General features: G+C 40.7%; 1 protein-coding gene across 1 annotated transcript; it reads right to left on the bottom strand.

Moving 5' to 3' along the window:
- Positions 1 to 550: 550 nt before the first annotated feature.
- On the bottom strand, positions 551 to 22,223 carry PM20D2 (peptidase M20 domain containing 2). Its single transcript, XM_003897892.4, has 7 exons — positions 17,894 to 22,223; positions 15,101 to 15,249; positions 10,362 to 10,504; positions 8,624 to 8,778; positions 5,048 to 5,183; positions 1,274 to 1,381; positions 551 to 1,059 (listed from the first exon to the last, which is right to left on the bottom strand). Exons 1-7 carry the CDS (start codon positions 18,356 to 18,358, stop codon positions 905 to 907), a joined length of 1,311 nt encoding a protein of 436 aa, XP_003897941.1. The 5' UTR covers positions 18,359 to 22,223; the 3' UTR covers positions 551 to 904.
- Between the last annotated feature and the right edge of the window lie 608 nt (positions 22,224 to 22,831).

Here is a 22,831-nt window from a genome sequence, read left to right as displayed (position 1 = left end):
TGCTTATTCAAAAAGTACTGAATATTCAGAGTAAGCAATATGCTAGACACTGTAACAATTTAAAAATACCAACACACGTGTGTATTAAAAAGACACTGGCAGGCCGGGTGTGGTGGCTCATGCCTGTAATCCCAGCACTTCAGGAGGCCAAGGCGGGTGCATCACCTGAGGTCAGGAGTTCAAGACTAGCCTGGCCAACATGGTGAAATGCCGTCTCTACTGAAAATACAAAAATTAGCTGGGCATGGCGCCACACACCTGTAATCCCAGCTACTCGGGAGGCTGAGGCAAGACAATCACTTGAACCTGGGAGGCAGAGGTTGCAGTGAGGCGAGATCATGTTACTATACTTCAGCCTAGGCAACAGAGCGAGACTCTGTCTTAAAAAAAAAAAAAGAAAGATACTGGCTTCAAATATACAATCTGGTAGAGGAATAATATACGATTAGAGAACAAGTTTACCACCCTATACCACAAAACACTCTCATAGGTGTCAATTCTGAATACAAGGTTTGAAATCTCTTAAGCTTTTAAAAATACAGACAACATGTAAGGCTTATAAAAAGATTTATTAAAATATTTTATTAAAATGATGCCATGTATCCTCCAGGTAGTTTAAGAAATGGTATCACTACTGTGAAGGTGAGTGGTTGCGGGGGAAAGAAAAGAAATGGCATCACACACCAGCTCCTGTAATATCATAATCCCATCGAGTACAGATTTGCAAAAATTTTCACTTCAGATATGAGGTAATATGTTTTCTCCACACCCTGTCCTCACTTATCAGGTAAAAAGAATTTGACTCCTTTAAGATTAAAAAACAAGCATGCCTTCATTAAAAGAGATTAAAAGAAAAAAAATCATCACATCTTCTTGATTTATAAGCGGTCCCTAAGTCTTCCTTCTATTCTACTGCATTTACAAACTGTTCTTCTTGAAGTTTCAGTTTAAAGTCCTCTCTGATTCTTTCCAGTAACTCTGGTTTAAAAATAACATCCAGTGCTGTCATTGCCAGGGCTTTGGCCGTCCGCAAAGTGTAGAACTGAGCTTCCTGTGACCCTAAAAGGTAGAGAAAATAAAATACGTTCTTACTTATTTAAACTGTATTTAATTTCACAGATTAGCTATCCGTATCTCAACTGGCTCTCCAACTGCCCCCCACAGTGCAGTATTCACTGAGGTGATGTTATGTAGTGAAACAGTAGGTTAAACAGAAAGGCAGCTACTACAGAAGAGTGCGTGTGCCAAAAAGGTCACATACAACAACACTTACCAGCAGCTTCAGTGTACTGTTCAGTGTGATTCAAGGCATTAGATCCAATGTGAAAATATGGATGAATTCCAGGAACCACAAAAGTAACATTTCCAAAATCCGTAGATCCTTGGAACACACAAAGGAAAAAAAGTCTATTTAAGTATATGTGGTTAAGTATTCTTGAGTTATGAAGTCACAGTCCCTGTTAGAAGAGACCCAGAGAAGTGAGCTTCTTGGAGAGTTGTCCATATGCTCGTGTTTTCATGGGCTCACCTTCCACTGAGTCCGCCACACACTCCCCTGCATCAGTCACATCTCTCACGAAGGTCACTGCAAACCTGTCCTTGCCTGGTCTCAAGGCTTTTACCGGCCCTCTTACGCAGCACTCCACACTGTCACTTACTCCCTTTCTTCTCTTCTGTGACACAGCACTTGCATGGTTTCCCTTCTGCCTCTCTGATGGCCCCTTCTTCTGTCTCTCTTGGGGATACAGCCCCCTCTACCTGACGATGAAATATTAGTTATAGGAGACTCCATTCCAGGCCCCTTTCTCTTCTCACTGTATATTCTTTCTCAAGATTTTGTCCATATGTATTGCTTCAAATAATCACCAACTCAAATCTCTTCCCAGTCTCTTCTAAATTCCATGCTCATACATCCAGTTGCCAGCCTGGTATCTTCTCTTGGATGTCTTCAAGGTAGATCAAACTTAACATATCTAAAATTAAACTCATGATCTTTCTCCTCTTCCACCTCCACCCCACCTATCAACAGTATCTGCCAAATATCTCAGAATCCTAACTCTCTTTGCATCACCATCACCAACACCTGTCTCCAGTCTATGCGATCATTATCTCTTGCCAGAACTAAAAGTTTCCTAATTGGTCTAGCAGCATCTACTCTATTTGCTGATTTTTTTTTTCAATCTTCATTTACCTTTCCAACCTGATCTCATACCACGTTCCCACTACCCTTGATGCCCCAGCCACTCTAGACACTCACTATGCTCTCCCCGTCACAGGACCGTCACATGCTATCCCTGCATCATCCCTGTAACTCTTACTTAACCTTCAAATTCCAACTTAAGCATCATTTTCTCAGCAAAGCTTTACTTACTTCACCTCCCCATAAAGTGAAATTCCTCTAGGACAGGCTCTCAGAGATGTATTGCTGTCCTTTACAGTACTCTTTAATTTTCCATGTATTGGATGATTTGGTTCATGCTTATCTCAGAAACTAGATTATGAGGCTGTATACAGCAAGAAATAGTATTTGAAATGACTGTGCATCTAGCTTCTCACAGGATTGACACACAGACTCTTGCTGAAGAAATCACAGTAAAAACAAAGCCTTATGTTCACTCAATGGATATTTACTGAATGTTTATTACATGTCAAACACCATGCAGGCAAAGTTAGACTACACAGTGAGTGGTAAGAGAATAAAGGAATATGTAACAAAGAGTAGCTAACATTTATCTGGAATACTACATTCCAAACACAATCCTCAGTGCTTTGTATGTATTCTCATTAACATTTAGAACAGTTTCCATTTTAAATATGAAGAAACCAAGGCTTATGGGTATTAAATAACATGCTGATAGTCTCACAGCTGCTAGTTATGTGGCAAATGCAGACTGAGGCCAGACTTTGAGGCATAGTAGCCTCTATAAAAGTACTGCTTCAGAAAATATTCACTAAGCACTTAACTGTGCCAGAAACGGCTCCAGACACTGAGGATGCACAGTGATGGGACATCAGTGAACAGGACGGAAAAAGCCTCTCTGGTGTTTAAAGAGTCTAAACAGTCTGAGTGTGAAAACGAAACAAAACAAAATAGGATGGACAAAAAAAAGCCTGTTGCCTATTTTAAGATCTTACTTGTGGAGCTAGACCCTAGAGCCTATAAATCATACCAAAGTCACAGCCACTTTATCCTACTGATTTGTCCATTATATAAAACCCAAACCCAGGGTAGGGCTGTCCGTGTGTCTTCCCTTCTTTAGCTAGACTGCAGAAACCTGCTAGGGTAAAAGAAGAGAACCATGAAGACTGCCTTAACAACAAATTCATGATCTTCAATGCTGAGCTGAGCTCTCATGCTGTCCAGAAACAAAAGAAAACATGAAACTCTGATGTCCCTGGCCAACTCCTCTCAGTGGCAATTCTCTCTCAATCCCTCAGCCCTGCCAGCTCAATGCTCACTGTGTGCTACTTCCTAAAGGGAAAGTCTCTGAACTCCCTGACCTTCTTCCTAAACAGTACATCTACTTCTCAAGTATCTTCCCTTAAAAACTATTTTCGTGGCCAGGCACAGTGGCTCACGCCTGTAATCCCAGCACTTTGGGAGGCCGAGGAGGGCAGATCACGAGGTCAGGAGATCGAGACCATCCTGGCTAACACAGTTAAACCGCGTCTCTACTAAAAATAAAAAAAATAAAACTAGCCAGGCGTGGTGTCGGGTGCCTGTAGTCCCAGCTACTCGGGAGGCTGAGGCAGGAGAATGGCGTGAACCTGGGAGGCAAAGCTTGTAGTGAGCTGAGATCACGCCACTGCACTCCAGCCTGGGCGACAGAGTGAGACTCCGTCTCAAAAAAAAAAAAACAAAAAACAAAAACTATTTTATTTTCCATATTTCCCTCAGGCTTGTATCCACTCTATTTTTCTTGAAAGCTAACTCTCTTGAAAAAGAATAGTCTTCCTTTGCTACTTCCACTATCTCACCAGTCAATGCACTGGGTAGAGAAGTGAGACCCAGCATCTGGTACCACTGGTCTTGTACTATTTTCTTCCAGACAATTTGTGAATTTCTAATTACTAGAATCCAGCGGACACTAGACCATACTCATCCTATTTAGTCTCTATGGCACCTAATATGTTTACACCTCTTTCTCTTCGGTAAGTTTTGTTCTCCCTTGGCTTCCATGACTCTCCTTCTCCTCTCTCCTGATTGTCTGGCTTTCACTCTGTTGACTGTTGACTACCAATGTCTGATCTCTGGGAATCTTCTTCCTTTATGTATTTGGGCAACCTCGTCAACATCTTCTATTACCTTTCATATATGGACAACTCCTAAATCTCCAAACTAGACATCTTTTTGGGTTCTAAATTTAACAGGTACTGAACAGCTCCACTTAGAAATACTATAAGCACCTCAAGTTTAACATACTAGTTTATAACAACCCCCTCTTACCCTAACCTGCTCTTTCTCTTGAACTCCTTATCTTAATGAAAGACAATGACACCCCATTTCACCACCAAGTCCTTTTGGGCCTACTTCATCAACATCTATTTTTAAAACAGAAGATACACCTCTAACTTGCAAATGTGTTAGTAATAATATGCTTTTAAAAGGAAAAAAAACTAACATAACCCCAAATATGCTTATTTCAATTCTAGTTGTCTGTTGCTCCTCAGAAACTGAGAATGCCCCAGATAACTAAGTACTTAGTAACTTGCTTATAGTGATGACTGAGAATGAATTAAAATTCTATATCCCACCTTAGCCACTTACTTAACAATTAAAACTAAAGAAACTTAAACATTAGAAAATATTTAGAATATAGACTAAAATGTAGGTTGACTATTTCTAAAATCAAATTGGCTCGTTTGACATTCTACACTCACTTAAGAGTCCATTAGTTTCTTTCTCCTAATCATAAAGTTTGTGAAAATATTAAAAATGTCAGCAGTACCTCCCTACCTCCCAAACCATTAAATAAAACCAATTTAACCAAAGACGGTATTTCTCTTCCTCAAATAGCTCAATATATTAAAAAAAGAACTTAATTACCTGAAGGGCCATTCAACATTGTATCTTCTGAAATGAATTCTATTCCTAGTTTTCTTCCATTTTCCATATAGGCTTTCCATAGGCTCTTATTGGGAAGGACATTGTAATAATCATGTGCTCCACTTTTAATTTCCACCTAATAAAAAATTGCAAAACAAACTTTGAAATAAAAAACTCAAATTCACTATCTAATTTTCAAACCAGTGATTGTTCTCTAATAAGAAGAGGTTTTAAGATAAGATACTTTCCCTTCCAGATATAAACACTCTCAAATCTCTTGCCTTAAAAAAGAAAAAAAGAAAAGAAAAAAAAGAAGATGTATTTTCTATAACGAGAGCTCCTAGGCCTCTAACTCTTTTATATTACATATACACTAAACCCCACAATGTCACCAAGCTCTGTACTAGCTAGCGAGTGTCAACTTTAGTCACCTAGATAGGGTGTAAGGAGGGCCCAGAAATTTTTATTAATTTTTATTTATTTTATTTTTGAGATGGAGTCTCACTCTGTTGCCCAGGCTGGAGTGCAGTGGTGTGATCTCAGTTCACTGCAATCTCCACCTCCCAGGTTCAAGTGATTCTCCTGCCTTAGCCTCCCAAGTAGCTGGGATTACAGGCACCAGCCACCAAGCCCAGTTAATTGTTTTTGTATTTTAGTAGAGATGGGGTTTCGCCATGTTGGCCAGGCTGGTCTCGAACTCCTGACTTCAGGTGATCTGCCCGCCTCGGCCTCCCAAAGTCCTGGGATTACAGGCGTGAGCCACTGCGACCAACCTAATTTTTATTTTAACCAGCACCCTCCAAGACATTCTGACATAGGTGACCCAAAAACCACACTCTGAGGAACACTGCTCTAGGATTCAGTCTCCAAAAAAAAGAAATTAAGCTTTCCTAATATTCAATATGCAAACTGACACTGACATCACTGCCTCGTGTGAGAGGTAGAAAAGCACTCTGAGGGAAACGTAGAAGATTTGCAATGAGGAAGGGTTGACAACAGTCCTCATTTATTAATTTCAGTATATAAAGATACAGAAGCAGCTTTTATGTGCTCAGTTAAGTAGATTTACAGATTCAGTTTTGATTAAATGAAAACTGGCAATATTCCCTCAAACTAAAGATAACACCAATATTAGCAAAAGCCAATCATAAAATGGCAGAGATGACATTTCTTTTAGCAACATCTATGGTAGAAACTATGACAACTGAATCAGACCTTACAAGTCAGCCAAATGTAAGAAACTACTAAAAGATTATTTAAAATATAGATTCAGGCCAGGCAAGGTGGCTCACACCTGCAATCCCAGAACTTTGGGAGGCAGGGGGATCACTTGAACCCAGGAGTTTTGAGACCAGTCTGGGCAACATAGGGAGATCCTATCTCTACAAAAAACTTTAAAAATAAATTAAATTAAATTAAATATAGATTCAAATCCAGTAACAACAAACCTTACCATAAGGGAATACTGTATGCCTTGAGATATTGCCTAATGATAATAGTTCACATGCATATGTATTTCACAAATAAATATTTATAATTATAAATAAATAAGGGAATAAATATTTAGTTTTTACTGTCTAGGCTATGGACACTTCATAGTTTTCATTCACTAAATCTATACCCATCTTCTCTAGTCGCAAATGAGAATACATCTTTGTTCCTACATCTGTCCACATGTTTATCTATTCACTACAACACAACGTAAGCTTTTATATTCTTATCTTTGCTGACTATATTCCCTAAGAACTGTCAGTCTCTGTCCTTCCCATGCATATCTGAAAGTACGTTCACCCTTCAAAACTTAATTCAGGTCTGCAGTCTTCCACAAAACCTTGCTCCAAGGTTAACTGCCCCAGACCACTCTTTCCCACCTCTGATCCTCATGACGCATTCCATACTACTTTCAGGACACGTAACATATGCTTTCTGAGAATTACTGCTACTGTGAGATACTGCTACTACATGAATTAATCATACATCTCTAGACTAATAAGAACGGAAAAAAATAAGGTAATACAAATGAAGGCTGGGCTCTAAACCCTTCAGAAACATTATCTCATTTAATTCTCACAAGAACCCTAAGATAGACTGTTATTATCTCCATTTTTCAAGCAAGAAAATGGAGGGCCAAAGACACTAAACATTTCTAAAGGTTACAGAATCAGCTAGGCTGAGAGTTATGGGTCAAGATCCTGTTTCTCCAACTAGACCTAAACAGGCTCCCTCCAGGGCAAGATTCTTATCTTGTATAATTCTAAAACTCACTCCACTTTATGCAGTACATGAATGGTATTTAAATACTGCTAACTTTATGGTTCAAAATCAGTTGGCGTGGTAGCTCACACCTGTAATCCCAGCACTTTGGGAGGTTGAGGCGGGTGGATCACGAGGTCAGGAGTTCGAGACCAGCCTGGTCAACATGGGGAAACCTCGTCTCTACTAAAGATACAAAAAAATAGCCGGGTGTGGAGGCACGTGCCTGTAATCCCAGCTACTCAAGAGGCTGAGGCAGGAGAATTGCTTGAACCTGCAAGGCAGAGGTTGCAGTGAGCCGAGATCACGCCACTGCACTCCAGCCTGGGCCGGGGTGAGACTCCATCTCAAAAAAAAAAAAAAAAAAAAAATTAGCTGGGTATGGTGGCACTCGCCTATAGTCCCAGCTACTTGGGAGGCTGCGGCATGAGAATCGCTTGAACCCAGGAGGCAGAGGTTGCGTTGAGCCAAAATCGCACCACTGCACTCCAGCCTGGGCAACAGAGCAAGACTCTGTCTCAAAAACAAACAAACAAAACAAATCAATAAAACCTCTTAACTAACTTACGTGTCTATTTTATCTTCCATTCCAGCAAGCCATAGTATTTATATCACTACTATATACATCCTAACTTCAAAAATAGCTTTCACTGGCTGGGCGAGGTGTTTCATGCCTATAATCCCAGTACTTTAGAAGGCTGAGGTGGGTGGATCGCTTGAGCTCAGGAGTTTGAGACCAGCCTGGGCAACATGGTGAGACCCTGTCTCCACAAAAAGATACCAAAAATGAGCCGGGTGTGGTGGTGCATGCTTGTAGTCCCAGCTACTCAGCGGGCTGAGGTGGGAGGCAGAGGTGAGAGGATTGCTTGAGCCTGGAAGGCAGAGGTTGTAGTGAGCCAAGATCGTGCCACCACACTCCAGCCTGGGCAACAGAGCAAGACCCTGCTCCCCCTCCAAAAAAAAAAAGTTTTTGCTGATTTTGCCACAAAGTTTCCTTTATAGAAACTACATAGAGCAATTCTAAAAGTATAACTGCCAACAAGGAAGAATATTAACTTGTAAAAAGTCAGGGATTCTAGCACAGAAGTATCAGAATTATTCTAATTACTATATAAGTAAGATGACCTGTCATCTTCCCTGTTGCAGGCACTGAGGAGTGAAACATGTAAAAATTAAAGACTTTCACATTAACTATTCAGCCAACAAATTCTGCATATTCAACATGTCACCAAATAAGAGAGTCAAGTTAGGTTTCAATCTAACAGCGCTAGCCCACATATATACCTCTGATTGTAACTTAGATTAAGTTTTAAAAGTTCTTACTGTGCACCCTGAAGCCAAAGCTGCAGCTCTGAAGCAATCTTCTGCCTTTTTGGTCAAAACTTGAAGTTCTTTCATTGAAGGTGCACGGAAGTAATAGATTAATTCAGAATAAGAGGGAATGATATTGGGTTTTATACCACCATTTTTTATTATACCTATAAAAAGAACCAAATTACTAGAATTAAGCTTGGTGACCATTTATTTAAGCTTAAATACACCCATTAAGTTTTTCAGCCAATATATTCATAAAGAAAAATAATTTAAACTTACTAGCTCCACCAATATACCAATCAAAGATTTTGATACGTTGTACAACTGAAATTTCTGTACATAGGGTGATATTTTTTGACTGATAAGAAAAAAATAATTACCCATATGTACTTCATTCAAAGGAATTTATATAATGTTAAAAAATTATGTTACAGACTATAATGAAACTTAAAAATTACATAACCACACACACACAAAAAAACTTAGTAACATCTTAAGCTTTCTGGAAAAGATTCTACCATACCTCCACAACGGTATGAGGTCCTATAATTACCCTCCTACCTCAGGAATCCCATGAACATTTTAAATGGCATTTAGCTCTAGAAAAATAATTTTCATGCCAAGAAAAAAACCAATGCAGGTCAAAGATCACTAAGTATTATCAACTGTCAAAACAAATGCATTTATTTAGAATTATAAAGTATTAAGATTTATTCATTTGAAGTCATAACTAAAATAGATACGAAAAATCCAATGTCATATGACCTACTTTAAAAAAATATTTCTACACATTCCTGTTTGTTCCTTTTAAAGAAACTAAGGCAGGAAAACTGGTAAAAGTACAATTACAAATTGACCTCAGGCTATGGCAAAATCAGGTAAAGAATAGATATCAAAATATAACAATTTCCTAAATCATAAGGAAATAAATTAAAAAACAAAAGTGTGCCTCCAAGACAGTACTTTATGACTGCATTTATATTATGGTGACATATGTATAATTTTAAAAGACACTATTCAGAACCAGGCTTGGTGGCTCACACCTATAATCCCAGTACTTTGGGAGGCTGAGGTGGGCAGATCACTTGAGGCCAGGAGTTTGAGACCAGCCTGGCCAACATAGCAAGACCCCATCTCTGCAAAAAATACAAATATTAGCTGGGTGTGGTGGTGCTCGCCTGCCTGTAATCCCAGCTAACTGGGAGGCTGAAGCAGGAGGATCACTTGAACCCAGGAAGTGGAAGTTGCTGTGAGCCGAGATTGCACCACTGCACTCCAGCCTGGGCAATAGAGCAAGACTGTCTCAAAAACAAAAAAACACTCAAAAAAAGATATTACTCAGGACTAACAGCACTTAAATAAAACTAGCAGTTACTATACATTTTTTTAATTGAGGAAGTGATAAAATTTGGTTATCATTAAGAAATAATGAGGACAACTGGAAAATCAAGATCCAATTTTCAAACACCCACTGAAAGAACACAGTTCCTTACATAAAACCTTTATCTTTGATACACAAAGATGACATTCCATTTATGTACAATAATCGAAACTGTCTTTCTACCCATATATAGACAAACATCTTAGTATCCTGTCACATTAATTTCTGAAAATATGCTTAAAAATCAGAATATTCATATGAAGTACAAAAATATTTCCAAACTTTTAAAAATTGAATATTAAATAATTATACTGCACTGAACTCTAGTAAGCACCATCTATTATAGAAGGTATTTGACATTCATACCATGAACTCTCCAGGTTGGTTTCATTTGCTGTCTGAACACAGACAGATTGTTATAGGCCAGGACAGCAGCATCTAATGCATTTAATCCTTCCCAGGGATAAGCAGCAGAATGAGATGCTTTTCCATAGTATTTCACAGTCACACTAGGAAATAAAAAATCATCTGAAATTACTTTTCTTATTATTGCTAAAGTAGTCAGAATTACCCAACTACTATTCAAAATTAATTCACATTGCTGGACTTTCGATGTGCAAATTATTTGTAGTAATAACACTACAATTTATTTACGTTAGATATAGTTTATTATTAGGTAACATAGTGCTTGACACAAAGAAAGCATTCCCAAAAAAGAGAGAAAAAGAGAACAGATTAAATGTATACACAATTTAATTCAAACAAACATGCAATATGGTATCAGGTGCTGAAATTACCAAAATAAAAAAAAAATGGATCCTGTATGTTTGTACACAGCATTGTGATGATTCTGTATCAAAAGTCTGCAAAAAATCAGAAATTCTGTCCGAAGAGGTGGAAGGTCAGGAAAGACAGAAAGGAGTTACTATTTGAAGTGGGTTAAGACAACCTCTGAAAATCAGATTATATTCAATGTTCTCACAAGATACCCTAGTATTAAAGCAGTATCTGATATTTTATTAATGTTCCAAAATGCCTATATCACTAATATTTTACGTTTTTATAAATTGTTACTCCACTTACAAATAGTTCTCACACCAGTCTAACTGCTCTAATACAATAAAAAAAAAAAAACAAGATTAGAGAAAGGATTGCGTGTTGAACAGTTACTTATAAAGCTCTGTGATTGACTTGCCTAGATAACACTTTTTAAGCCTGATTAATAGTACCCACATTTAGATGATTAAAAAACCAATCTGGACTTATTTTAATGGGTTAGATTCAGGAGTCCTTAGAATGCTTACGATACTTCTTAACTGATTCCAGACATTTTATTAGCAGGACAAAAATCAAGTAAAAATATCAAACATGTATTAGATTTCAGGATACTGCATTGTTATTTCCTTGATATATATCTTATCACCATGACCTTGAAATGAATTTTTTTTTGGATACTCATCTTGCGCTGTCACCCCGGCTGGAGTGCAGTGGCGCGATCACAGCTCACTGCAGTCTCAACCTCCCAAGTTCAAGCAATCCTCCTCTGCCTCAGCCTCCCACAGATGAATAGCTGAGACCACAGGAGTGCTCCATGCCCAGTTAATTTTTTATTTTTTTGTAGAGACAGGGTCTCACTATGTTCCCCAGGCTGGTCATGAACTCCTGGGCTCAAGAGACTCTCCTGCCTTGACCTCCCTAAGTGCTGTGATTACAGGTGTGAGCCACCTGGCCTGGCAAAACTGGAATTTTATCACAACTGGTGATAAACATTACAAAAACAAAAAGGATTATATGGAATTATTTTCAAGCATACTATTTAATTTTAAAAAGCCAGAACAATATATTGAGTGGAATACTTGAGGAAAACCTTCTTTCACAATTTAATTTACACAGGATTCTATTTATGTCCCATAAGTACACCAAAAACACTCTGAAAAGGATACATACCTCTAGAAAAACGACTGGATTTGGGAAAGGTGGTCAGCAGGATTGCTTTATCTTATTCATTAGAAATTTTTGGTCGGGCATGGTGGCTCATGCCTGTAATTCCAACACTTTGGGTGGCCATGGCGGGTGGCTCACTTGAGGTCAGGAGTTCAAGATCAGCCTGGCCAACATAGTGACCCTGTCTCTACTAAAAATACAAAAATTAGCTGGGTATGGTGGTGCTCACCTGTAATCCCAGCTCCATGGGAGGCTGAGGCAGGAGAATCCCTTGAACCCAGTGGCAGAGGTTGCAGTGAGCTGAGATTGTGCCACTGTACTCCAGCCTGGGTGACAAAACGAGACTCTCTTGAAAAAAAAAAAAAAAAAAGAATTTTTAAGAAAAGCGGATTAGTAATTAAAAAAAAAAAAAAAGGAATTCTTGATCTTGTTCTTTTTTTTTGAGGTGGAGTTTCACTTGTCGGGCAGCCAGGCTGGAGTGCAGCGGCGCAATCTCGGCTCACTGCAACCTCTGCCTCCCTGGTTCAAGCAATTCTCCTGCCTCAGCCTCCCGAGTAGCTGGGATTACAGGCGCCCACCACCATGCCCAGCTAATTTCTGTATTTTTAGTAGAGATGGGGTTTTGCCAAGTTGGCCAGGCTAGTCTCGTACTCCTAACCTCAGGAGTGAGCCATTGCGCCTCACCTCTCTTTTCTATCTTAAAAGATGACCAAAGAAGACCAGGTGTGATGACTCATGCCTGTAACCCCAGCACTATGGGTGGCTGAGGTGGGTGGATCACTTGAGGTTAGGAGTTCAAGACCAGCCTGGCCAACATGGTGAAACCCCGTCTCTACTAAAAGTATAAAAATCAGCTGGGCGCCATGGTGCATGCCTGTAATCCTAGCTACTCAGGAGGCTGAGGAAGGAGAATCACTTGAACCTGGGATGCAGAGGTTGCAGTGAGCCAAGATCGCGCCACCGCACTCCAATCTGAGCAACTGAATGAGACTCAGTCTCAAAAAAAAAAAAAAAAAAAAAAAAGAGAGAGATGATCAATGAGAAAGCTAAGAAGGCAGACACTAAAAGGAGGCCTGGGGTCAAGTGCGCTAACTTCAGAACCAAGACCACGACGCCTAACCCTAAGTCCCAGAAGGGTAATGAGCTGCAGAGCCTGCCTGCATATGCAGGCCCCTTCTAGTGAAAGGCAAGGGCAGAAATTTCTAATCCCATTGTTTTCTAGAGATGGACTAGTTTACCACTATCCTTGAAACCAAAGTTCAAAGATTCCTCCTACTGTCACAGTACCAATTCCCAGTGATAAGAAGGAAGATATCCTAATAGTTAAAATGATTGAAAACAGGGCCTGGTAAGGTGCTAAGAGGTGGGATACCTGGGTACAATCTAGAAGCACTGCTGTGATGGTTCTGCCATCAATCCTTAGGTACCAGCTACTTCTGAGGAAAACACACGGTTTTGCTGAAGCAGCTAAGCAGTGGCTCCTTGTGCCTGGACCATTAACTACTATTGCTGCGGGAAGTCAGGGACCCAGAACGGAGGGACTGGCTGAAGCCGTGATAGAAGAACATAAATTGTGAAGATTTCATGGACACTTATTAGTTCCCCAAATTAACACTTTTATAATTTCTTACACCTGTCTTTACTGCAATCTCTGAACATAAATTGTGAAGATTTCATGGACACTCATCACTTCCCCAATCAATACCCTTGTGATTTCCTACGCCTGTCTTTAATTTCTTAATCCTGTCATCTTTGTAAGCTGAGGAGGATGAATGTCACCTCAGGACCCTGTGATGATTGCATCAACTGCACAAATTGTTTGTAGAGCATGTGTGTTTGAACAATATGAAATCTGGGCATCTTGAAAAAAGAACAGGGTAACAGCAATGTTCAGGTAACAAGAGAGATAAGACTTCTGGCCACCGGTGAGCCAGACGGAACAGAGCTATATTTCTCTTCTTTCAAAGGCAAATAGGAAAAATATCGCTGAATTCTTTTTCTCAGCAAGGAACATCCCTGAGAAAGAGAATGCGCCCTGAGGGTAGGCCTATAGACGGCCCCCTTAAGGTGGCAGAAAGGGATGAAATAAGCCCTGGTCTCCTATAGTGCTCCCAGGATTATTAGGATGAGGAGACTCCCGCCTAATAAATTTTGGTCACACAGGTTGTCTGCTCTCAAACCCTGTTTCCTGATAAGATGTTATCAATGGCAATGTGTGCCCGAAACTTCATTAGCAAGTTTAATTTTGCCCCATCCTGTGGTCCTGTGATCTCGCCCTGCCTCCTCTTGCTTTGTGATATTTTATTACCTTGTGAAGTATGTGATCTCTGTGACCCACACCCTATTCATGCAATCCCTCCCCTTTTGAAAATCGCTAATAAAAACTTGCTGGTTTTACGGCTCTCCGAGTGGACACCCAGCTTTAAATTTCTCTCTCTTGTGCTCTTTCCCTTTATTTCTCAAACCATCTGAGACGCCTAGGAAATAGAAAAGAACCCATGATAAATATCGGGGGTGGGATTTTCCCCCGATATACTATGGTTACTACTATGGTTGAAATTTCTGGTATAAAAAATCCAAACCACTTCAATGATCTATGCTCCTAGGTACTAAAAAGTGAGTTCTTCAACATAAAGACAGACAAATAAAAGGATTCAGTACCAGACAAATCAGAAAAGCACAGAATGAGAAGTTCCACAAAAATCACAGCTACTCATGTTCCATATTCTCTCTCAGGACATAATTTATCCTCTTTGCAAAGAACTCAAATTAAAGTAAATAAAATGGAGAAGGGTGTTTTCTTCCCATATCTAATAGAACGATCTCTTGCAAATCTATTCAGTTGCAAAGACAATTTTATATCAAAGGACAGATGTTTTCCAGACACCAGACTATGGACAGTTCAAAAGAGAACTTGTCAACATGTTTGTTATTCCTATGGTTTCTAAGTGCTACTACTTTAATACTCCAATTATGAACACCATAATGAATCTCAATTAAAAGAGGCTTGCCAAATGTCACTCCATAGATCAAGACATCTTGTTATTGTCTTTCAATTTACTTCTTAAATGTACAAATGAGTCTTCATCTCTGGTTTAGACATAAAAGTATTCTATAGCCTGTGTTCCCCTAAGAAGTTTATCTTCAACTTGATTACTTACTCATGTTCAGCCATATCTGGTAGATAAGCAGCATTCTCTTGTGATGGATGGGCCATAAAAACAACATCAAGATTTGTAAAAGCCCCTGCTTCAATTAAATCAATTTTGCCACCACCATCTTCTTCTGCAGGGGTTCCCAGGACAATTACCTAGAAAGAAATACTCATGTCAGGGAAAAACAACAAAATCCTCATAGGAAAACATCAAACAGGTTCACGTGCATATGTATTCACAATCTACATTAAAGTCCTTAACCTATTGAGAGGTTTTGTTCTATGACGCTTACGCAGTGGGCATCAAAAAATGGTGCTAAATTAATCACAAAATGTACACTGTTATACCAACTTGGTGCAAAGTATGTATTAAAGACACTATAAAAAGCTTTTCCCAATTTTACAAGTCAACTGACGGCAAAGATAAAAAAAAATACTGTAAGTTTAGTTCCTCCAAATTTGTTAGGATTTGTTTCATAAAGCTTCCTCTCGACTAAGCCTTTTAGTGTATGTATATAATTATTCTTAAGTACTTTATAGGTCAGGAACTTTCTGGTAACTCGCTACTTATCCTCACAACAACCCTGTGAGGTAGGTGGGCGATCTCTATCATCATTTTACAGGGGGTGTTTTTGAGGAATTGAGTGAAGTGTCTTGCCCCAGGTCACAGAGCAAGTCTTCAAGCAGAATTAGGATTAGATGTCCTGACCTTCTGGCCTCAACTCTGATTCTTTACTGGGCTACCTACTTTAAAACTGTTAACTCATTAATCCTTTATGAAGAACATTAAACAAGTCTTAATGCCATAGTTAGAAACAGCCAACTATTACACAAACTTACTAATTCGATTCCACCAGTTCAACCAGGCAGATTTATTGGTCACCAAACACCTAATTAAACAAAAGAGAACTTTACAGAATAAACATTTTACTTTGATATTTAACTTCTTCAAACAATTTTAAAAATCAAAATAAACAACTAATATATTTTCAAGATCATGTATAAGAACACAATGAAACAAGTTGGAAAAAAGTCTTGGCTTGGAAAGGAAATCAACTTAAATTCCACTTTCAGATAATTAAAAACTTAACCTTGCTAAAACTGAGAACAACCATTTGAAATTAGAAGTGTGGGCTGGGAGCGGTGACTCATGCCTGTAATCCTAGCACTTTGGGAGGCCAAGGTGGGCGGATTACCTGAGGTCTGAGTTCGATACCAGCCTGGCCAACATGGCTAAATCCAGTCTCTACTAAAAAAGGCAAAAATTAGCTGGGCGTGGTGGCACGCACCTGTAATCCCAGCTCAGGAGGCTGAGGCACGAGGATTGCTTGAACCCGGGAGGTAGAGGTTGTGGTGAGCCGAGATAGCACCACTGCACTTGGCCTGGACGACAGAATGAGACTGTCTCCAAAAAAAAAAAAAAAGTGTATTACAATTTCCCAAAGTCTAGCTTTTTTTGGTGGTTCTAGCGGTTCCACAGTGCTCAAACTCTGACATGAAGCTGCTCCTCTTTTTTTTTTTTTTTTTTTTTTTTAGAAGGAGTCTCGCTTTGTCGCCGAGGCTGGACTGCAGTGGCGCGATATCGGCTCACTGCAACCTCTGCCTCCTGGGTTCAAGCGATTCTCCTGCCTCAGCCTCCCGAGTAGCTGGGATTACAGGCGTGAGCCACCACGCCCAGTTATTTGTTGTTGTTGTATTTTAGTAGAGACAGGGGTTTCACCATGGTGGCCAGGCGGGTCTCGAACTCCAGACCTCAACTGATCCGCCCACAGCTCTTCATTCTTAACCCTTAACTCATTAAATACGATATGCCTCTCGCTGACTACTCAGAACCTTTCAGAAACGTGGTTGAAGTGAAATCTTTCCAGTATTTTGTGACATGGCAAAGGATGCTCCCCCCAACCCCAACAAAAATCTAACAAATACAAAAACGAGCCCCCACAGACAGAAAAGAGAAGGCAACTAAAGTGAAAAAGCCACAAAAGATGTAGTGTTAGGATAAAAGAGGAAGGTTACTGACACTGGGGAAAATGAGCTAAAGAGTATGAAAATAAAACATTTGTTTTCCCCTTAACCTGAATGACGACTGAATCTTAGCTCACAGTGTAGAATATACCATCTGGAAAAACAGAGTAACACAGGATTAAACTTGCCCTACGAAAAACATAAACGACATTTCCCCGTTTAAAAAGATGAGATATTTCTTAAAATCGTAAGACAAAAGAAAAATTAAGACTTAAGGATGTATTAAGCATCTATGTATAATGCTCATTCACTTCCCCTTTATTTGTATACTTCTAGGGGTTTGGTGGTTTAGCGACTGAAAATTCCTATCCAAATACCAATGACTTGGATCACAACATTTCCCAGGACTGCCACAAACAAAAAATTTGGAGACGAATAAAAAAGGGCCGTACGATTCCCTACAAAAAGTTATTTCCTCCTGGGATTGATGGCACAACCTTGTCAGCAAATTGCGGTGGCTTCTCAGTTACCAAAAATAACCCGTAACAAACACCAGGCTTGGGTGTAAGTTCTTTCCTAAGGGAACAACTCAGCAGAGCTGTTTACAACTAGAGAGGAGGAAACAATAATCTGCAAGATGTTGCTAGGTCGGCAACGCGAACCGACTTTGACTGGGGGTTCAGCTCTGCTCCTGCGCAGAGGCGAGGCCCGCAGGTTTACCGCGGTCCCGCACACACCTGCCACGGGCGGAAGGGCACCGAGACGCGCGGGACGCACCAGGGTCCCGCTCTTCCCGGGCAGTCGGATGGGGTCCCGCACCCGGGCCCCACCTCACCTTCACGGGTGGAGGCGGCCTGGGGAGGCCCTCCAGGGCCCCCCTCACGCCCAGCGCGGCCGCCGCCCCGACCTCGGCGATGAGGTTGTGGCCGCAGGCGTGGCCGATGCCAGGCAGCGCGTCGTACTCGCAGAGGAAGCCCAGGTGCAGCGGGCGCGGCGCGGCGCTCGGCGCCCGGGCCTCCGGCGGCTCCCACTCAGCGCGGAAGGCCGTGGGCAGCTGGTAATGCGGCTGCACTGCCCAGGAGGCGGCTGGCGGCTCCCGCTCAAAGAAGTGCGTCAGCACGCGGTGGGCATGGTGCTCCTCGTAGGCCAGCTCGGGCTGGCTCCAGATCGCGCGACTCAGGGCCCCCAGCCGCTCGGCCGCCTCGTCGATGCACTCCGCCGCGCGCAGCTTCACTAGCTCCAGCTCGGAGCGGCCATCGCATGCGCCCCCTTCCACGGACCGCTCCACTCCTGGCCTCATGCTGCTCGAGCCAGCTGCTCTCGGTGCCCTCTCGCACCCTCGCTCGGCTGCAGGTAGCAACCGCCCGCGCACGCGCCCAGCGGCCTCCAAGACCCCGGCGGAGCACGCCCGCCCGCCACACAGCTCCCGAGGCGCCGCCTCCAGTCCTGGGGCCGCCCCCGGCGCCCCGCGGGAAACGCTGGCGGCCGCTGGCACCCTGCCAGGCGCTCTGCCCCGCCGTGGAGTTTTGGGGGGGCTGTGGAGAAGGCGGGGCTCGGGACTCTACCACCTCCTTGGCTGCTCTGGCCTTCTGAGTTATGCTCTAAGATTATCGCTTACTTTTCCGTTGTTGCTTACTTCCCACAGCAGCAGAATGAGAACGGTTTTATTAGTTAATAGCCATCAGAGACAGACCAAGTGGAACACAGTCCTCGGAAAAACGCCACTCTCTAGCATTAGTAATTAAAAACCTCACCAGGTTTGTATTTCCTGAAGGAGGCCATCAGTGTCAATGCTGTACTAAGGACGGTACTATACGTAAGTTTCGGTACTGCCCCCACTTTCTTCTTGAGGTTGTATTACTAAAAGCTGCAGCTACTCTCTACAGTTTTCTCATTAGTTACTGTCTGGAACAGCAGCTAGATTATGCAGTAAGCTGTTGGTATGTATTAGCTATTATATAATAATTTATTTGAATAGAGTAGAACTAAAAATTTGAAATGAGTTAAAACCAAAGAGTTAAAAGATTTATGGTAATAAATATTCATACTGTTTTGTTGATTTGGACAGTTGTCTTGAACAGCTTTGAAAAGGAACATATGACGGGTTTCGTTAATAATTTTAATTGATGCTGAACTCCACTAACATGATATGTTCAGCTGGTGTTACATTATAACTGGGTTTTTTAATTACCCAATGAAAAAAATTCAAGATGTGATGCTCTTGTTTTTCTCCAGAGTGAAGCACAAAGTCTGAAAAACTGTTGTTGACAATATGCCTATCAATAACACTGTAGATGTTTATATTCTGAGGTTTTCCACATATTAAAAACTTATATCAGCTCTTCATACCCTATCATCTTTCCTTAATTTGTCTCAACTATGTTAAGTGGGACACAATATGTTGTGATAAACCAAATGTATATTTTGAAAATAAGTCTAAAGGAAGCTAACATGCAGGAAGACTATCAACTACTGTTTTTACTACTCTATATGCTAATAATACCAGAGTAAATGTCACATTCCATTTGCGTCTGAAAACACTTTCTTTCTCAGTTAACACTCTAACAAAAACTCAGCTCTAAAAACAACAAATGTGTTATTAAATTCCTGGGCCCCCTTGGTGATACTTAATAAATCTTTCTCTGGTATTCTGCTGACTAAAATTTCCCCTGTATCCACGATATTCAATATTATCCTGCTCAGTTAGTTAGCTAAAAAAAAAGGCGGGGGGATTGGAGAGCAAAAGCAATATGACATTTGTAGAGCAATTACTCTGTGCCAGGCACTGCACTGTTCCAAGGGCTTAGCATGTGTTAACTCATTTAATCCTCATAGCAAACTATGAGGTTGTTAATGTGGTTATTTATCTTCACTTTACAGATGTATATCCAAGGTTATAGAGCTAGTAACTAGTGGACCCACTGTAGAACAGAAGCCAGAGTCGGCCTCTAGTGGTGGACTTTCAGCCACCATGGTCTATTGCTTATGTAAACAGACATGCAAATTCATAAATGCATCTACAGCTTATCTATTCAAATCAGAACCCACAACAATCACTCATTTTGAATAAATTTTACTGCAGCAACTCTGCCTGCTGACATCAGTAGAACCCATGTTTGCCCTCCTCAGGCATCAATAAACAGCAACAGAAAACGGATGCATATAATTTCATAGAGAAGCTGCTATTTATATTGCTTTGCAGGAATTAACAAAGCTGCCACTTGAGGTGGAGGAAAGACAGATTCATTTCAAGTTCTGTTCCTTGTGTATATATGTGGGTGGTGGGTATACATGCCCACAGGCATGTATGTATGCAGTTTCTACTGTTGACACCTTGTATTTCTTGCCCATGGTATTTCGCACTCTTGAATTCATTTATCTGATAAACTCTGAAAACTTGCTGACCGTTTATCTTCCCCTCCAGCCTTTAAACTCTTTTGTTTTCCCACTGCATTCCCCAGCACCTAACATCTTATGGTCAGCGTTTCCTCCATGTTAATGAGTATTTGTTGGCTGATTCTTCTTCTTGAATCTAATAAACTAATTGAGTAATGGCAGCAATTAACCACTAAACTACACTGACTACCAATAGACATTGTTAGCTTCTTCCTAGACGTCTCAGTCCTTTATGTGGAGCTGGGGGCAGGAAGAATTGCTTCTGGAAGCTGATGGAGTTGGACATGTGGCCTTCTTGAATCTGGTCAGCTCATAAATTCTTACTATTACTTTCATTTGTACCCACAATATTCATACAACCGTCTACCCTATCTATGTGCTACTGGTAAGGAACCTGGATATTTTTATTAGAAACAAAAACATTTATACAAGCTCCTTTCCTTTAGCTGGTGCTGGATCTAAGGAAACAACACAATATCCAGAATTTAGAATTTATTATTAAGATGTGTGTGTGTGTGTGTGTGTGTGTATAGATATATGTGTGTGTGTGTGTGTATATATATATAAAAAAAAAACCTTTTTTGGGGGGTGAGAGTAGAGATAGTTCTCTCTTGAGGACTGGTTTTAAAGTATATAAATATCCTGTCTTGGCTCCTGATGAGAAAAAAAGGCGAAAAAATATATAAAGATTCCTCTTCTTTCCTGGCTGCTTAGAAAACCAGCTGTCATCACAACTGACTCAGTAACTTTGAGAACAGGACATTCATGAGAAATGAGTGCTTTGGTAGAAAGAGTAGATCAAAAATTTCCTTTACCCTGGAAAAGCAATATTATTCATGTCTGAAATACAGCCAAATTGTACAAGACTATACTGGATATTATTTTGGGCTTCAGATTCAGAACTCCTTTTGACAAGGCAGCAGGCTTTTGTATGGTTTATATTCTTTGAATTAAGATAGAAATAATAAAATCCCCAACATAGCAAAGCACAAGCTCATGGCAAAGTATGAGCTAAATGAGAAAAAAAAAGATGTTTTTGAAAACATAGAAAAAGGAATGGAATGAAAAATAAAATGAAGAAAATTAAAGGTAGAGAAAAAGTAAATACAAGTACCAGAGACCTTCAGTGCAGGCTTTCAGGAATGAAAAGCAAACAAACCAATTGTGGGGGTAAGGAATAAAAAGTGCAAAAATGATTTGATCCATGGAGAGAGTGCAGATATTTCACCAAAAAAAAAAAAAAAAAAATCAAACTTATAATACCTTCAAAATATACAATATTTCCAAAAGTACATGTAAATCCAGCCTACATCTTTTCAGTTTAACAATACTTGGAACTACAGCAATTTTCTCCTGAATAAAATGCTGGCCACTGCACGATTTGGGGACTGCTGCTACCAGCATGGAGAAGAAGCAAATCACAGTGTCACTGTAGTATACTGGTCATCTACAACATTCTCCTAAGCATCCCCAGACACACATGCAAACTTGGTTAACTCCAGAAACCTCTCTAGCTGAAATAAACACGTAACATGCACTGGATAGCACATGTAAAATCAATCTGGGCTAAGGTGTTGGAAGAGCTGGTTGTCATATGGCAGAAAGCAGACAACTAAGAGAGTAGGTGAGCAGAAAGGTGAATTTGATTGGGGATGAAGGGACATAGAGGAAGTGTACAACACATTGCTAAGGAATTACAACTTTATGCTGGTTTTGGTGGCTCATGCCTGTAATCCCAGCACTTTGAGAGGCCAAGGTGGGAGGATAGCTTGAGCCCAGGGGTTCAAAACCAGCCTGGACAACATAGGGAGACCCTGACTCTACAAAAAACAAAAGAAAATAAAATAATAAAGTAAATAAGCCAAGCATGCTGGCACACACTTGTGGTCCCAGCTACTCTGGAGGCTGAGGTTGGAGGATCGCTTGAGCCCAGGAGGTCAAAGCTGCAGTGAGCATAATTACACCACTGCACTCCAGGCTGGGCAACACAGTAAGACCTTGTCTCAAAGTAAAATAAAATACAACTTAGACGATGAGTGAACTATTGGATGTTATTAAGCAGGAGAGAGATAAGATCAGAAATTTGTTCTATAAGAATAATTGATGACTATGTGGAAGATGAATTGGAAACAGACCTAGGTCTGAGATAAGTTGAAAGCTTTTGCAGGCCACAAGGGGTGGCTCACGCTTGTAATCCCAGCACTTTGGGAGGCCGAGGTGGGCGGATCACTTGAGGTCAGGAGTTTGAGACCAGCCTGGCCAAAATGGTAAAACCCCTTCTCTACTAAAAACACACAAATTAGCTGGGCGTGGGGCAGACGCCTGTAATCCCAGCTACTCAGTAGGCTAAGGCAGGAGAATCACTTGAACCTGGGAG

The sequence above is a fragment of the Papio anubis genome, chromosome 6, assembly GCF_008728515.1.
Source record: "Papio anubis isolate 15944 chromosome 6, Panubis1.0, whole genome shotgun sequence".
NCBI classification, from domain to species: Eukaryota; Metazoa; Chordata; class Mammalia; order Primates; family Cercopithecidae; genus Papio; species Papio anubis.
Note: the sequence above shows the minus strand (reverse complement) of the source record. Positions and strands in the feature narration are given on the sequence as shown.

What these genes read in the sequence shown, in the direction of transcription:
- PM20D2 (XM_003897892.4), bottom strand. Translation starts at nt 18,358, where the DNA reads ATGAGGCCAGGAGTGGAGCGGTCCGTGGAAGGGGGCGCATGCGATGGC. An exon ending in GGCCGCCTCCACCCGTGAAG is followed by an intron (nt 15,250 to 17,893) that starts GTGAGGTGGGGC and finishes ATTTCTTTCTAG; the next exon opens with GTAATTGTCCTGGGAACCCC. An exon ending in ACCAACCTGGAGAGTTCATG is followed by an intron (nt 8,779 to 10,361) that starts GTATGAATGTCA and finishes TTCTTTTTATAG; the next exon opens with GTATAATAAAAAATGGTGGT.